Genomic DNA, 18,008 nt, shown 5'->3' with positions numbered 1-18,008 from the left:
TAGAAAGAATCTAGCTACTGATGTTGTGGAAAAGTCCTATAAATTTGCCCTAAGCAAAGAAAAACAAAATAAAATAAAAAAACGACTTTTGCTTTAATACCTGCCATTTTACCTTCTTTTAGATTCCAGTTAACTGGGTGCTTTGTTGCATTGTTTATATCGAAAACAAATTGATGCATCGTAGATAAGATAAGTGTTCGTTATTGGTTAATTACTCTTCCAGGTGCTTTTTCATTTAAATACAAGAATGTTGGATTTTTTGGACATAAAAAAAGAAGGAACTACAAAAAAAAAATGATAGACTACTGTTGGTTATAGTAGTGGTGTACATAAATAGTTAATATTTGGGGGATTTCAAAATTTGGGTTCAGATTAGGGTTCCTTGTTTACTTTGAAATTTTAGCAATGTAATGATCTTGCCTCCGGCATTTTGCAAACTTTATATCTACAGTATAAAGTTCTGTTTTCAATGATACATGGCCTAAAGCTAGTCTTAAAGTAATTCAACACCACTCACAGAATTGCTATTAAATATGATTTGGGGTAAACACTATTGCAGGTATTGAGGGAATGTTAAGGGATCTGAATCTTTGAAAAGTGTATTTGACTTGGCAGAAAACAGAATAAATAAAGTATGTAGAGCAAATCACACTGTTCTCGGTGGTTACACAGCTTGGAACTAATATCCTTCCTCTGGTTATTAAGAATGATCGATGCCAGAGGAAAACAGGCTGTGTGAATTGGATAAGAGGCCATTACTTTTTGTTTCTAGTGTCTGTATTTCTTTTTTAGTGTCTATGATGACTTAGATTTATAATCATTAAATCACTTGACTTCATCCTGACCTATATATCTCTTGAATTACTGTGTAAGTTCGAGTTGACTTGTTCTTGTTTCCGTCCGTTATTTAAGAGTTAGGACGCTTTGATGGTCTAATAGCACAATATGTACTCTTGGGTGCAATTTTCTCTTTCTACCTGGTCGTGCTCTACTCTGGTCCTGGCATGGGTCAATTTGTGATTTGGGTTACCTAAGTCATACAGGCTTGACTTGAAACTAAAAGCATAACAATAATGACATTTGATCTAAATGTGACTTTTACATTCTGCATTATTTGAAATTTGCACCTTGTTGAAATGCGATTACAAAAGAAGTCTTAATTTCATCCTTCATTTTTATGGAAATATTTCTCCACTGTCTAAAATAAAATAAAGCTAAGTCAAGTTAAAGTTTTCATATGATGACTAAGTACTTCACTGTGACTGATAAAATATCAAATTTGGTTATTATATGAAATTCTATCTTGCTAATTTTTTTTTTTTTTTTGCCAATGTTGCAGAAGATTTATTTTTGTTAGCTTTCATTAAAGTGATCTACAAATGTTTGTCACTTTTTAACAGTCCTCATTACATCCAGTTTAGTTTTATCAGAGAAAAGAATGTTGTTTGGGACATTTAATAATCTTGCCACATAGTTGTTGTAATGAACTTTTTGCTGTCGAGTTAAATTGCCTTTAAACCTAAGAATAATTCTGTCGTCAAAAAATGTTTTTCTTTTGAATGTGTGTGTTGCAAAAATACTTTTTGTTTGATATTGAATAAGGATACGCTTGTTTGTTGAAGGACAATAGTATATCCATTCTTGTCACTTCGCTTATTGTGGAAGGAACTGTAGTTTACCTACATTTTTATGATTTTTATGAGATTATAAAAGAGCATCGAAATGTTCTGTTACACCTTTTAGCTGCAGGCAATGGGTTTGTCAGCTGTCTGCAGGTAAGGAGTAAACGGGGACATGTCAGGAGGAAAGCCAGCAATTGAATATGGAGTTAAGGGTCCAGACCTAGATCTGGCAAAAGAAAAGATTTAGTGACATTACAAACAATATCAAATACATACCACAAATGGCTTGTTTGATATACTTCTATGATCCAAACTTTATGTGACCCAACTACTAGATGACTAATCAGCTCTGTTCTACATCGTACTCCCACTCCAAGCCCTTTTGGCCTATTGTGGAAGTGAACTAACCCATATGGTTTTGTCAGTTGTTCAGCTAGTATTGTTAGTTCGTGAATTTTGTATTTGAACTGAACAACAAACTATTTAAATAAACCCTGTCAAGAAATTAGCCAAACAGTATGTTGTTGTGATTAGTCTAGTCCCTGTCACTTTTCCCCTACTTTTCCGTTTTCCTCTCCCCAAGAAGTTCATTTATATTTTTGGTCAATCTGCATTGATAAGTAAAAAATGCATGAACAAGACTACCTGGCTGCTTTTTGCATAATTAATTGGAAGGTTGTAATCTAGGTCAAAGAAGAACACTTTGCATTTTGAGGCTAATCCATTTTGATAAAGCAAAGCTTTTCTGTTACACTAGCTTTGGTAAAGGTTTGGACACAATGGCTTCCTTCTCATAATAATTTGATTAGTCAAGAGTTTTGATTTATTTTTTTCAACACATTTTCTTGAATGTGCGCACACAGTACAAGCACCGTGACTTCTGATTAGTAGAATCATTTGACTCAGACTATAATCACTGAGGCCTTTGACTTTGTGTTATGACTTCATTTGAACTGTGGATTCAGCATCACAGGGGAAACATTATAATTATCACCCCAGGATAATTTTCTAATCTACTACAAAGTATATGTCACATGTTACAGCTACAAAAGAAGCACAAAACCGTAATGAGTTTTATCAGTGTAATGCAACCATGTGTTTTCCTCAGTGTTTTCCACAGACCTGCTGTGGTTAGAGAGTTTGCTCAATGTTTTGACTCTTACAGAGATGGCCCTGACTTTGACGTCATTTGAGCCTTTGCCAAAATATAAATTATAAAGTTGATATATTTTTGAGTGTACATCTTCGAACAAATGACTTTGGCAGGTCTCGCACTTTTCTATTATTGCCATAGTCTTAAATAAGGGAAAACACAAGTCAAAAGGTGGTCTAAATAGGTTAATATGAATAACTGATTTAAAAGTCAGAAAATTAAAGGGTCAGTGAAAAGTAATTTTATTATTAATTATTTAGCGCTTTCATTTGCTGTAACAAGTGTGACATGATGACACTCGCCTCAGGGGTTTAAAATGGTTTCAGATGTGCTAAAAGTGCCTGAAAAGAATTTGTGTTTTTTCAAAATTGTATGATACCGATTCTGGCTTCGATAGATTTCACCCATTCAATATTAACTATAATAGGTAAGCTCTTCCCTCCCTTCAATAAATTAAGGGAGGAATATAGGACAGGGACAATACCATTAGAGATTCAGAACTTAACAGAATATCAGATAAAGGTAAATACCATTTTTTTTTGGAATGTTAGTTTCTTCACATGTAGGGGGGGTAGCAGCATGACTGTCATCACAGACATTTAATTTGTTGACTCCAACAATGACTTGTTATTGCCACTGGCTGATTTGAACTCCGTTGCCTTGGTGCAGATAATGTGATTCTACCAGTATTTTGTTTGATTCTAATGTTTTGATGTAAACTTAGTGTTGAAATTTATCATGATGAAGTTATCACTATCAAACAGGATTGTTTCTTTAACATGTGTTCAATAGCAGATGTAGTTGATGTAATGAAATGCTTAATAAAACAATCTGTCATACAGTGTAACAGAATACCAACTGTATGTGCGCTCAAGTAAAAGTGGGAAGTACTAAAGCTCCCTTTTCATCTAAATTTTGGCACACAGTTGTCTTTTAAGAATTTATCAGCTTCCTAGAGCACAAAAAGAATGAATTCACAATTCTTTCTTTCAGTGGGACAGTTCTGTGAAGGCATTTAAGATTCTTCTGTCTTAGCGAGAGATTAGCTTTAACATTGCTTTGATTTATAGTAGTACACCAACATATCAATATTTCAGTCTGTCATGATAATTTTTCATGCCAAACAAAATCTTTGCTCTAGACCCTGCTCTAAAAAGAGCTTCCATTGCTGTGTAGACATGTGAGTGTGTGTGTTTGCAGCACATGTGTGAGAGACACACTCAGTAATTCATTTATTCCCCCTTTATCTTGCTTTCTTTTTAACAAGCACATTTAGTTCTGCACATCTATGATTAGGATCATATGCTTGTCAGGATGCTAAGAAAAAGAACAGAATCTACAAGCAGATAACTGTCCTCGTGAGCAGCCAATCCTGCTCCCTGAAATCCAAGTCTGTTGGAAACACGGCATACCTTGAGGACTAAGCACATTTAAACAAACTCGTATAGAGAGAGCAGAAAATCGATTTGAAAGCACTACAATTTAACTAGTGTGGTATAGAATTTAGTATTAGAAAAAAAAAAAGATAATAACAAAATAAGAAAGGAAAATTATAGCTATGATAATTATCTGCTATATATACACAAAACTTTGAAATCATGTCTGAATAGTAAATTCAACTTAGAGTGAGTAAATTTTTTCTGATTATTATAATATTTGGTTTTAAGAAATTTGGAGATACAGGCACCGATGTTGAGATTTTCTTGCCATACAGACCAGAGATTTCAGTGGTACATTGACAGAGGCACACAATGACAACTTATATCAAATGATTCAGAACACAAAATTTTAGATTTTTAGTTCAAAGTGCAGTATTTCCTTGAATGTAAATCTCCATAAATATTTCCAAATAAATACAGAATGTAAACCAGAAGAGAAGATTTATAGTTGTGGTGAAAGAGCACATGAAGTCAGTTGGTGTTAGAGAAGAGGATACTGAGAATACGGTTAGATGGAGGAGGTTGATTGGTTGCAGTGAACTTTGAAGGGAGTAGCCAAAAGGAAGAGAAAATGATCTATTCGGCTCCTCATTGTAATATTTCAAGTGCTGATGTTGCATGTTGTACAACAAAGCACTGAAATGGTGTCTACTTTTTCAATGTGGGATGTGGTGTTCTCTAATAGCATTTTTTGCAAAGTTGAATTTGCTAAACTAGCAGATATGTCAATAAAGTTGTGGCACATATCTCAGTACACTAAATGAGCCACATTCCATCCACTCAAACTTGGAAACTCAGTCTTCCTTAAACTTTTTCATTATTGTTGCAGACCATTTTTTGATAAGAAATTCAAACATCAAAAATGCAAATCTTTTTGAAGTGTAGAGATGAATAACTTCAAATATTTGTCCATAATCCTGATCAGTGTTAGATTTTGCCTTCATTTATATTGAAACCCCTGAGAAAGCTTTCCAGGATACAACACACACAAACACCCTTGCTCTCACAGCAACACATCTTATATAATGACAATCTGAAACCTAGCTTAGTTAAATGACAGAAAATGCTTATATAGACTTTTCCTCGCATAACACTCACTTTTCAGCAAATGTTGAGGGACTTTATTGCATGAGAACTTCCTAAAGTTGTGTGCTTTTGAAAGAGACATTAAAAGCAGCTCTCTTATTTCTGTAACGCTGTGGCTGCCGAGGCTCACTTTGACCCAGATGTTTTAGTTCTGATTCAGTAATGTGGGGCTCTTAAGTCTAAACTACTGCTTTGTAAATTAAGACCTTTTTTTCTTTTCAACAGGTGAAAAATTCTGTGGATTTCACAAGATAATATCTTGTTGTGATGTAAAACAGTGAACTAATTATTCACCACCCTTTAATAAAGGTAAGACACGATGGACTTGAATTGTATAATTTGTGTTGTTTCCAAAATGAGAAGAAAAAGAGAAAACAAAGTTGTCTTGAAATGTTAGTGTGTAAGTTAATCATAAAAACAGTCCAAATTGTTTCAAATAAGAAGTGGAACATGACTGATTTAACCTTGTCATCTACAATGGACTGTATTAAGTATTGATAAGTATTGAATAATTCATATTCCAAGAAATTAGTGGGGAAACAGCAGTGGGTGAACCATTTGTGCCTGACAACATTTGAAGCTACACTAATGCCTTAATTTTTATGAAACCTACTAACATCAAATACAGGGATGTTAAGGATGCGTATCTAATTAGTGACGTTCTGTTCTTCTCAGCTTTTGCAATAATTCAGTGAGATTGATGTGCAAATGAATGATTAGCTAATTAGTTTCCCAAAGCAATTGTACCTCTTGTATAGTGTGACAAAGCTATTGGAAAGGTTTACCTTGTTAAAGCAAGTAGCATTTGCTTTACACTTGAATGTCCTGGCTGATTATTACTACATCCTTGCAGCTTAAGAATGTAGCATTTAATGCTAAGAACTAATGGCTTTCAGAATATTTGTGGCTGAGTCAACATTGAGAATTTTTCGTTGTTATTCTGTATTATTCTCATTGATTTAAGTCTGAAGATCATTTTTTTCCCTTGTTGTATGACTATATTTGACAAACAACAATAAATTTGACAAACAACACTGTCAAAAATATCCTAGTGACACATTTGACCGATTTCGTTTATGATCAGACATCAGGTTTGTTCTAATGGATTGAAGCAGGACATACTGTGTATTTTTTTTATTATACTTTGTCCTCAAATTCAATTATACGTGGTGGTATCAGCACTCTTTGATTGTAGTACAACTCATGGTGTAGATATGTCCCAATCAGAATGCTCATTGTTCTTTAGTAGTATTCTGTGGTAAATTTAACAGATTGTTCATGAATGACAGACTAAGGTGAATGGTGTCTGTATTTTGTTTTGTTAACTCACTATTATCTTAATTCATGATTTTTCGGGGAGCTGATAATGCTAGTGCTATAATACACAACCTCTACGCACACTCCAAATCTATGTGATGAGCTTAATAGGTTTGTAGTTTGTGTAATAAGTATTTGAATGAGTAATGCATAGATTTTTACAGTTTTAGGTGCAGCTTGAGTAACTAAGGATAACAGCGAGTGATTCTACCACCCAAACATAGGAGAAAGATAGTGCTTTTTGATAACTTCTTAATGTGGGATGCCTACTTATAGTAGGTTTATTCTTGGAATCCATTATTGGAATAATTGTTAGCATTTGTAAACAGGGATAATGGCTTTTTTTTTTAGATGCCATTCATGTGATTTGAAGTGAATGTGACTGAGAGAAGTTTAGAAACATTTTTATGTCTTTGAAATCCATCGCCCCACATCATAGGGGGTCACATAGGGAGACTCACATGTTTACCGCATGCACAGGACAGCATTGAAAGTGCGATGTCTTGTGAGTATTTTAGTGTTTGACTCGAAATTGTCTCCAAGGATATGGTAGTAAGATTTACAAGTTGACTTAGATTCAAGGAATATGAATGTAAGTGAAATTAACCATCAACTTGGTGAATGTTATGGTTATGTATTTTTTTATTTTATTTTTTGCAGTTTCAGCAATTCTCTCTGAAACTGTTATGCTGTTATGCAAGGCTTCACCCCTTAACGTTTCATATTTTTTCTAATGACCACACCACACAATATAGACGTAGTTAAACAATTGACACATACTTTTGTGCATACCTGTAGCTAGTATAAACAGCAAAATGCTACTTTTGGTTTCTGGTAGTAGAGATGTTTTATTGTTTATATATTGTGATCATAAAGTATGGTCTTTGGAGGGCTCTGGGCTATTGTCATCCTCTTAAGCCTTACTTGTACTGTTAGCAAGTTGCACTACTGAACTTCACTGATCCACTTGGCATCGGTAAGAGGCCCCTGGCTGAGTTGCTGCTCCAGTGGGACGTGAGGCCAGAAGCTGTCAAGGGGCCCCTGCCAACCGCTGCTGCTTGCCTCTCAAACATTCCTGTCTGTGGGCTGCAGAGTGAAAATGCTAAACAAAGAGTCCCTTTTGTGCTGCTGGGCTTGTGGATGTGCGAGTGGATACAGCTGGCTGGTCGGCGTTAAATCTTCGGCTAGGTGAAGAGCAAAGTTGACCACGTTGTGGCTGTCTTGCTCATAAAATGACCATGGCATTATTAAAATTCTCTTTAGCTGAATTTTGTGTTCCATCCCAGTCAAAGTGACAAAGCATATATCCAAATTGAGTGAGTGGACACCTTTGGATGATGCTCTCTCAGACCTGCTGTAGAAATTCTGACATGTATGTCCTTTACAGTAAGTCTGTCACTTTTATGCTGTTTGAACAACATAATATACCAATTATTAGGAAATAAGACTTAAAGCAGAATAACAACCTTTTACCTCTTCATTCAGCCAAATTCTAAACGACGAGCACCATGTTAAGATTATGGTGTGATTGCAATATTTTTCTCGTATTGTTATCTCTGTTTAGATACCTGGTATTATTTGGTTATTCTTAAATACCCAGCTTTTGGGTGTAAGTGTGTGAAACAGATTGTGAGGAAAACTTGATGGATTTATGATATCAAAGAACAATAAATTACAATTGAAAACAGCAGTCTGCAGAATGTAAGGTTCCATGAAAATCTACTCTGACAAATGTAGCCATAAGGTGGTAAAAGCATATTTGGTTCAAGGGATAGAAACATAAGTAAAGCTCAGTCTTTATCTTTGATTCAGTCTACTAACATGAAATACATTTGATACTAATAAGTTTGAATTATTAAGTAAGATGTAGGGCGGTGGAGTGTGGTGGTTAGTATTTTGCTTCACAGCATAAAGGACCCTGGTTCAATTCTGGCAAGGGACGTTTCTGTGTGGAGTTTGCATTTTCTCCTTGTTTCTGCAGGGTTTTCACCCCGGTTCTCTGGTTTTGTCCCACAGTCCAAAAATATGCAGTGGGTTAATTGGAAAAATTAGGTAAATTCCCCATTTCTGCAAATGACAGAGTGAATGGTTGTCTGTCTGTATATGTGAACTTGTGATTGACTGGTGACCAATCCAGGCTTTACACCACCTCTCCCCCAATGGCCGCTGGGATAGGCTCCAGCATCCTCTGCGACCCTGAGTAGGATAAGCAGTACACAGTGGAAGTATGTTTTCTTGGTTGCATGCATCTTACTAACAGAACACCAACGTATAATGTTAGAGAAATTATATGTGCAGCTAGAATTGAATAAAGTCAGAGGCATTCTTGGAGACACTTGTTATTGTATATTGCCCGGCGTTTTCTTTATATAATGCAATGCAGGTGACCCCTCGACTTATCTTAGGTCTCAAAGCAAGTTAATATGGTACATATTGCTGCCCATAGATGGCAAACCCGAGGCCTGATTTATTAAGGGACATGGTGACAGTTACTGCAGTTACTGGAGTTGAAGCAGCTGTCTGTGCACACAAATTCTCTAATTTTCTTCATTTCATCATCATTACTTAGATCAGTGATTTAATGTAAGACCCTGTTCTACTGTGCAAAATAGAAAAGAATTACATGGTCAGTCGCCTGCAACTTTTAAAGGTAAACATCAAGTTGTTTTTGAAGACCTTATGAAATCAGTAGTCGGACAAGGAAAAAATGTGTAATTGACCAAAAAAGGACTAAGGTTAGAACAAGCTAAAATGAATGTCAAGTATCATAAAGATAAAGGTTCATGACTCACAATTACAGAACTTACAAGTTGTTGTTACAAAGTCCAACAAATAGTTTTGTGGGTATTTCAGATCGTATGCATCCTGACATTGACTTTAAGATAACCATTATTGTCTGGCATTTTAAGTTGACTTGAAACTCTAAGTTGGCTATAGCAGTGAATGTGTTACCCTTTTTGGACTTGAACATTTAAAGGCTGGTTTTCCCTTTATTGTCTACATAAGGCAAACTAGACCAAGGTAAGATAGAAGTTGAGTGTTCTTTTTAGGCTTTTTGGGGTAATGGAAAGGCACACAAAATACAGTACTGCCAAGAGTGTAGTTACTGTTCTGTTACAGGCACCATAAACAGATAGATGTTTTGATGATAAATGACTTTTGATGAGAAAGTATAAAACGTGATATCAGAGGGACTCAAGCCAGCTGCTCTATTGGTTAGGCAGTCTTTTCCCTAACCAAAATTTGAGATAAGTTACAATAATATACATATATTATACACTGTTTCTCAATATCTGCCTGCATGTCATGTACAATTTAATCATCTGACATGGTGTCTTATTTGTCTATGTTCTTTTTCATTCACTAATTTCTTTTCTCATGTCTTTTGTAACATTTGATACCGTATACTTTTTTATGTACCATTTTGCCATGAAATAGACACACAGTTTGATATGACAGTAAACCAATTTTATGCAATTTAACATGATATACTTTTCTTGTTTAAAAACAGAAAAATAAAATCTAAATTTCTGATACATTGCTCTGCATATTGTTTATATATATTTCAGTACGCTGCAGGATCATTTTATCGGTCACCTATTGAATATATGCATTAATTCCTTTTAAATGTCCATAAAGATAACTTAGGACTGTACTTTATGTTTTCCATTTTCAAAGTTGTATAAACCTAAATTTAATGGGATATTTACATTGCATGTAAATGCTAGAATGCATATTTTGACCTATTTTTAAATACATTCATCGGGGTAGACATAAGTATAAGGATGAGGGAGTCACACTAGTCTAATAGTTCTTTGTGTATTATTGAGCGAGCATCAGCTATGGAGGAATCCAGCTAGGCTATTTTTACTCATCACAGTGAGGCCAGTTGCTATGGTGTTACCATTGGCACTGTTACTGCACTGGCATCTCAGTGTGGGGTGTGGCGGGTGCGTGACGAGCAGCGCCATAGATCCACTTCAGTGACTCATATCCTCAGAGCTCTGTTGCCCTACATCTGAGTATGTGCACACACCCACATACACACTTTTAAATAAAATGTTGTGTTCGCAGTAGAAAAAGGATGGAAAAACAAATTTCCTTCCATGTTTAATGTGTTTCAGAGGATTATCTTGGAAATGCTCATGAGAATGAAGTCGAGAACTCTTCATGCTTACCTACTTCTTTGCATTTCTTTTTTTTCCCTTTTTAGCTCAGGAAACACTAGTATACCTTTTGTATTTTCAGGGATTGGACAGGGAAATGTGATATATTAACACTTCCTCTTCATAATGGCTGGCTTTTGAAAGCTTTTATGTTGTTTGGAAGCCTAGTGTTATATTTAAGGACAGGAAGGTGTTGCATGTGGGACTGTGATTAAGTTAGATAGGAGGAGGAAGAAAGTAGGTCAATGGGCCAGTAGGTCACTGAAGCACAGATGACATCACAGTTATAAAACTCCTGCTCTCGCAGTTGCACAATGCTCACTCTCGGCAGCTACCGCTGCAACCTTGCTGATAGATTCAATCCCCCCACGTCCCCACACACAAACACAAATACCAACAACCAAATTGATTATATGTCACTAATGTGTTACGGTAATTAACTTTGTCATCCCAAACCATTTGCTTTTCCAAGTGTTTATGTCCATTCTCAGTTCAGTATGTTTTGAAGAACTTGAAAACGAAGTGAAACAAAATTAACTTGACTGGAACAGTATTACAGCCCGATATACAATAACCGTTGTGTTGGTGAGCCTAAATTAAACTGATACAGTATGTTATAAAACCACAACCATAAAAGCCTTTAAAAGACACAGTTTTAAAGAATTTATTGTATTTGTTTCATGTTAATTTTCTTATATCCATCCACTTAGGAAAAAAGGTTTGCAGTACTGTTATAGGCCAATAAACTTGAAGGTTTAAACAGCAACAATTGTAGCCCCCAACAGGACCATTTCTAAAACACATTCAAGGAGCAAACAAAAAACACAATGAAACTTTAATAAGCCTTACTATTTTCATCAAGGAGAGTCTATTAAATCATGGAGGCAGTATCTTGAATTATTGGGCTAATTCGGTAACTTTGTTAACAATGAACAGTATTGTTAATCTCTTAATAGAGTTTTAGCTTTTTTTCCTACATACAGAAAGTCAAATATAGAGTACTGCTGTAAATTCATTGTAATGAAGTGTACTGTGCATGTAAGGTGGTCTTTCTTGTGCAACTAGAAACAGTAATCCATATGAAAATCCCCAAACCACTTATTACATAAGACATAACAACAACGATGAATATGCATATTATACATACAGTTGGCAGTTTACACTGGTGTTCAAAGGTTAGTTTCATATTTATCAATAATGATAGTTCTAAATGAGTCTTTGAATCTGTTGAGTGTGGTAAAAATTGTCATTTTTTATCATTTAAATATTTCATACATTGACTCCTTTGATGATATGCATCTTTGTTGGGTTGTGCTATACCAGTAATAAAAAAAAAATGGAAGAAAGGAGAAGCCCAAAAATCTGGCTTTTGGGGTCTGCCATGCAATGCCACTTTAAGAAATAAGAACTCTGAATCAACTGATCAGTCAGTAACCATTAGTGTGATATTTACACATATGCCAGTTAGAAAGTAAACCTTTTCCATGCCCGATGGGCAAATAGATATCAGTGCTTGGAAGTCTCATTCATATTTTTCTTCACCCCCCCCCCCCCCCCCCCCCCCAGCTACAGATGTTGCTGCGATGTGTCACATCAATATTCAAAGCAAAAAGCTCGTTGGACACCTTTTTCACAACTATCTACCATCTAAGTGAGGACAGCTTTAGTTACTCTCCCCCACAGCATTGTGTCTATCCAACAGGGCTTTCTTTCTCCTTTTGATGGACTGGCCTTACTGTCAGTAAGGTAAGATTGAAACAGATTGAAACTGCTAAACTGTTCAGACATTTTTTGTCTGCTTTATGAAGTTGCTGTGTATTTTAGGATATGCTATTCTAATGGTTTGTTTGTTTTTTGGTGACAAGGTTCATTTACAAATGTCTACCTCACGATTAAAAACACCCTCTTCAACACTGCAACCCTGAACAAGGCTCAAAATGACCTCAAGTATTGACAGGTGAGACAAAAAAAAACACATACTCACAAAAAGAAAATGGTCAAAGGTAATTTAATGCATTATATTGTATAAATAAATTGGTTGGCAAATTTTAGAGTAAGTTCATCATCTGATAAGGCTAGATATTTATTTATTATTTATTTTTGGGAATGCACGGTTATGATATCCATAATATAATAAAATAACTTAAAAGTAGGATTTATAATTTCCTTAAAAAATGTTTTAAAAGAAAGAAATTGTACGTATGTATCTCTTGTAAGACCCCTCCTTAGCTTTTTGGTTGCTTTTTTTATGTCAGGGATGACAGCAGTATCTTTGATGGGTTAATGGAAGAAGATGAGAAGGACAGAGCAAAACGGTAAGGAATACCTCTCATTCGATGTAGTTTGAAACCACAAAACCACAGATGCTAAAAACTGATTTTTAAAAAAACTATTAGAAGGATGCATTTTGAGATTTTATATTTTTTTGGTTTGGATATTTTTTTAATTGTACCCCAAATAACTAAATACTCATTTGAAATTGACTGCTAGTGATTTGATTATGGCTTAATTACTTCAAGTAAATGTGTTAAATTTCATATTAATATATCTAATCAGGAATCTAATCAGGAAAAAATGTGTATTTTTAATTGTGTCAAACCCAACAGTGTTTCTCGTAATAAGTCTGAGAAGAAACGCAGAGATCAGTTCAATGTCCTCATCAAGGAACTGGGCACCATGCTGCCTGGCAACACCAGGAAGATGGACAAGTCCACTATTCTACAGAAGAGCATTGACTTCTTGCATAAGCACAAAGGTAACATTTAAAAGCATACAGTGGTTGTGGACTATTGCGTCTACTCTGCAGCTGACTCCTTAATGGCATTAGATCTATGCTTTCCTTGCCAGAAATCGCTGCTCAGTCAGAGTCGACTGAGATCAGACAGGACTGGAAGCCTCCTTTTCTTAGTAATGAAGAGTTCACTCAGCTGATGTTAGAGGTGAGAAAAAAAAAAAAAAAATCATGTTAATTTGTTCTTTTTCCCTTCTGCATGTCTGTAGTATTTCTTCTATTCCTTTTAGGCACTGGATGGATTCTTCCTTGCAATTATGACAGACGGGAATATTATATATGCCTCTGACAGTGTGACATCTCTACTGGAACACTTACCCGTGAGCACTGATAATGATGTACACTTGTACAGTATTTAAAATGATCTATCTATTTATCTAGCTATCATGTACTTGCTCGCTTATCAGTGGTTACTAGTTGCCACTTCAGTTGATTTTAAAAATTCTGAAAACATCATTCTTAAATGTGTTTTTGTATGATTTCAGTCTGATCTTGTGGATCAGAACCTATTGAACTTCCTCCCCCTGGGAGAGCATTCAAATGTCTATAAGGCCCTGTCCTCTCATATCATGGAAGGAGAGACTTTATCATCTGATTATCTGAAAAGTAAGTGCGAAAATCTTCTAAATGAATTTGTTTTCTAGTAATTTTCCATTTATCTGAATGGACAATGTGTCATGCAATTTTTCAGACAAATGTATGCTATTGTTCATAAATATTCACACATTAGTCTGCATTTTACCATGTCTGTTTTTTTCCAGCGAAAAATCAGTTAGAATTCTGTTGCCACATGCTGAGGGGCACAATCAACCCCCAGGACTCCCCTGTGTATGAATATGTCAAATTCATTGGAAACTTCAAGTTCCTGAATAATTGTAAGTTACTCTAAAATGGTTTCTGCATCTTGATCATACTTGTTTTCAGCAACTGAAGTTTTCCTGTCCTTTCATTCCATGTTTCGTTAGTACCTAACTGTACCCAAAACAGTTTTGAGGGAGTCATCCAGAGATCACTTCATTCTGCCTTAGAGGACAGGGTGTGTCTAATAGCTACTGTGAGGTTGGCCACACCACAATTTATCAAGGCAAGTATCTTTCACTTTATTTGTTCCTTTCATGTGATTTTAAATTAGCAGCCGGCCCAACTGGTACAGTTTTCCAAACAATTTTGAGTTCCTACTAGTTATTCCACATTCTTTGGTGACTTTACATGTTTAAAATGAAGAGCATGTTGTTACCTGATGAAAGCACTGTTGTATCAGTGTCACTGCTTAGGAGATATTAAACAATGTTTGTAATATGTAAAATATTAATACTTTATTTACATGACATATTTCATAATTAAATTTATAAAATATATTTTCTATTTAAATTCGTTAATGTGACCCCCAGGAAATGTGCACTGTGGAAGAGCCTAATGAAGAATTCACCTCCCGACATAGTTTAGAATGGAAATTTCTTTTCTTGGACCACAGGTACAGTTTCTTCTGTTTTTCTTAAAAGAATATGATTGTTTTGATGTAATTTTAATTGTGTAAATATCCAATATGTTGTGCTAAATTGTCCATGATTTCTGTTAATAGTAATGTTTTATAGAATGTGATTTAAACAAATAAAAAGGTCTTCTTAATTCTGTGCTTTTGGGTAATTTAGCTTTATATAACCCAGACAACAAAGGGACTGGGGCCAATTCAAGTTGAATTCTTGGACAGTCTGTTTGTGCTCCAAGGATAAAATGAACAGAATAATAAGAAAATGTAAATTTCCCAGACTTTCTCCCTGTTAACTGTATTGTAAGCTGTGAAGTGTCAAGGAAGTAATATCCCATGTTTTCATGCTACAATGACTCTTTTGCAAACTGATTTTCATGAAGTTCCAGGTGTGTCCTTTGAACAGTTTCCTGAAATGTAATAACTGGAGAGTAAATCTTTTAATCAGGACTGAAATTAAATAGCCTTAGGAGTTCAAGTAGGAACAATCATGTGCCAATAATTTCATTTTATAGTTTGAATCCTTAACGATCATCTATTAAAAGAAGTGATTTGAAGGTTGCCGTTTTTGAAACTGAGTGCAGAAAGGTTTTCATAGTATCGTGCCACAGTCGTTAATCAAGTCGTGAAGTGACGAATAATGGAGAGTTCTGCTGCAGTCATTTGAACTGCCAAATAAGTTGCTCCGAGGCCTTTAAGAATAACCCAGTAACACTATTTATGCACTGCCATAGAAACTGCAGTAATGTACTCTTCTAAATAATTGTCTTGAACACTGCCATCTATGGTTTGTTTGTCTAGAGCGCCACCCATTATAGGTTACCTCCCATTTGAGGTTCTGGGCACATCAGGGTATGACTACTACCACGTAGATGACCTGGACACCCTAGCCAAATGTCATGAACACTGTGAGTATAATTCTGTCCCCTTTTAGTGTGTTACTTTCACAACAGTGAACATCAGTCCACTCATCACTCCACTTTCTCCTTGTATATTCATAGTAATGCAATATGGCAAAGGAAAGTCCTGCTACTACAGATTTCTCACCAAAGGCCAACAATGGATTTGGCTTCAGACCCACTACTATATCACCTACCACCAGTGGAACTCAAGACCAGAGTTTATTGTTTGCACACACACTGTCGTAAGGTACATGGAAGAGTGACCATTTAATTTGATAATATAATAATATCAAATTACATCTGCCTAGTGTCTATGATTAGAAATTACAGACAAGGGACTGAATTTGATCAGCATGTCTCGTTTGTTTTACTTGCAGTTATGGTGAAGTGAGAGCAGAGCAACGCAGAGAACTTGGAATAGAAGAGTCTCCACAAGAAACCACAGCAGACAAGGTAAGATTGTCTGACTTAAGAAAATATCTTTTCATAAACTGAGAAATAGATGACATTTGGATTGTGTCATATCCTTTTAGATATTAATATATACCTTATCATTGAAAATTTGGTATAGAAGTTTTAGTCTATATTCAGACTTAATCTAGATTATTTTCCAGCAAAAACCTTGCACTTTGAGCACACACTAATTAAGTGATTTTATTGGTATGTGGCTATGAAAGAGACAATTTTGAATGTCATGATGAAATTTGCAGCAACTCCCAAAGAACAATAAAGAAATTGATCGATAATTTTCTTGAAATTAACTGTGATTAAGAAAGTATTGTTTATAATGTGAGATATAATCTCATGATAAAACAGTTTTAAAAAAAACAAACAAGCCCCATAGTAGAGTATTTTAAAAAGATGGTGTTACTACATATTGTATGTAAATCTAATACTATGCTCAAGCAATAATAATGTATTCCATTGTATGTATTTGCAAATGACTCGATATGAACTGGTTTAAATGTATATTAAAAAAAAACCATTTTTTTCTTAAAACTTTCACCGTAAACAATTGTGCCTGGATTTATCTGGATATGATTGAGCAGTGTTTGCTAGACTACATTAGAATATGCCTGTGAGACCTAGAGAGTGGTAGGAGCGCTACTAAATATAGAGGTTGACACCATTGTTTCCAAGATGAATGTTTTTTTTTTTTATTAAATAGGAAGTTGGAGTTGGGGACATTTAAGGATATGAATGAGAGAACAATACAGTACTTAATCAGCCTGGCTGAGGGACAGACTCCGATTTACATCGTGTTGGAGAATAAACTACTGTAATATCCGGACTACTGAGTGAACCTGAAAATAAGCCGCATTGGCTAATACAAAATAAATATTGTGCACATATATAGGTCGCATTTTTTATAAGCCGCAGGTGTCAACGTTATAACATGAGATATTTATACAGAAAGATGTTACATAGAAACATTTTTTTTTAACTTTTAATTAAATACACCCCGGTAACATCCACAAATACGTACTGCATATTACATTCCTCCCGGGCTCTAAAACCATTATTCTTCAGTGGAGGAATTGAACAGCCTCAGAATTTCATGGTAATTTCCCTGGTCTGATGTGAAGAGGCTAAATGTTTTGGTGGCATGAAGCTTGTTAGCCCCCAAAAATCTGTGTATTAGCAGCATCATTGTTTAAGCTGCAGTGTTCAAAGCATGTGAAAAACGTAGAGGCTTATAGTCCATAAATGACAGTATTTTGCACTGAAATCAGACCAGTTTTGGAGACTTCATTCAGGTCTTTGAAGGAGTTTAGAGCTTTCAAGTTGCTCTCACCTGACTTTATTTTTCTAACCAACAGAGCATTATTTTGTTTGTAATATTGCCCAGCTGTAGCTGATGAAATCAGACCAAAGTAACTTTCTTCTCTCCCAGCAGTCCCAAGATTCTGGCTCCGAGTCCCAGCTCAATACTTCTAGCCTCAAAGAGGCTCTAGAGCGCTTCAATGACAGCCGGACACCCTCAGCCTCATCACGTAGTTCACGCAAATCCACTCATACTGTTGTATCAGACCCCGCCTGTGA

The 18,008-nt window shown here is 35.4% G+C and overlaps 1 protein-coding gene across 4 annotated transcripts in view; it reads left to right on the top strand.

Annotated features, from left to right (window-relative positions):
• Positions 1-18,008, top strand: part of clocka (clock circadian regulator a) — a 28,811-nt gene that overhangs the window by 1,161 nt on the left and 9,642 nt on the right. For 2 of the 4 annotated variants that reach the window (XM_086161491.1, XM_086161488.1), the window contains exons 2-16: positions 5,526-5,609; positions 12,350-12,529; positions 12,649-12,740; positions 13,039-13,098; positions 13,390-13,538; positions 13,631-13,722; positions 13,805-13,894; positions 14,060-14,180; positions 14,336-14,449; positions 14,540-14,658; positions 14,966-15,048; positions 15,865-15,971; positions 16,065-16,212; positions 16,343-16,418; positions 17,860-18,004. In XM_086161491.1, coding sequence (XP_086017617.1) covers positions 12,721-12,740; positions 13,039-13,098; positions 13,390-13,538; positions 13,631-13,722; positions 13,805-13,894; positions 14,060-14,180; positions 14,336-14,449; positions 14,540-14,658; positions 14,966-15,048; positions 15,865-15,971; positions 16,065-16,212; positions 16,343-16,418; positions 17,860-18,004 — 1,324 coding nt within the window. In that variant the 5' untranslated portion in view covers positions 5,526-5,609; positions 12,350-12,529; positions 12,649-12,720. Of the gene's footprint in view, positions 1-5,525; positions 5,610-12,349; positions 12,530-12,648; positions 12,741-13,038; positions 13,099-13,389; positions 13,539-13,610; positions 13,723-13,804; positions 13,895-14,059; positions 14,181-14,335; positions 14,450-14,539; positions 14,659-14,965; positions 15,049-15,864; positions 15,972-16,064; positions 16,213-16,342; positions 16,419-17,859; positions 18,005-18,008 lie in introns of those variants that run through there. The other 2 variants (XM_086161489.1, XM_086161492.1) reach the window with 2 other exon arrangements.

Source organism: Fistularia commersonii, chromosome 16 (genome assembly GCF_037954325.1).
Source record: "Fistularia commersonii isolate RoL2024-O1a breed Wild chromosome 16, RoL_Fcom_v1.0, whole genome shotgun sequence".
Classification (NCBI taxonomy): Eukaryota; Metazoa; Chordata; class Actinopteri; order Syngnathiformes; family Fistulariidae; genus Fistularia; species Fistularia commersonii.
This window is presented reverse-complemented; position numbering and strand designations above follow the sequence as displayed.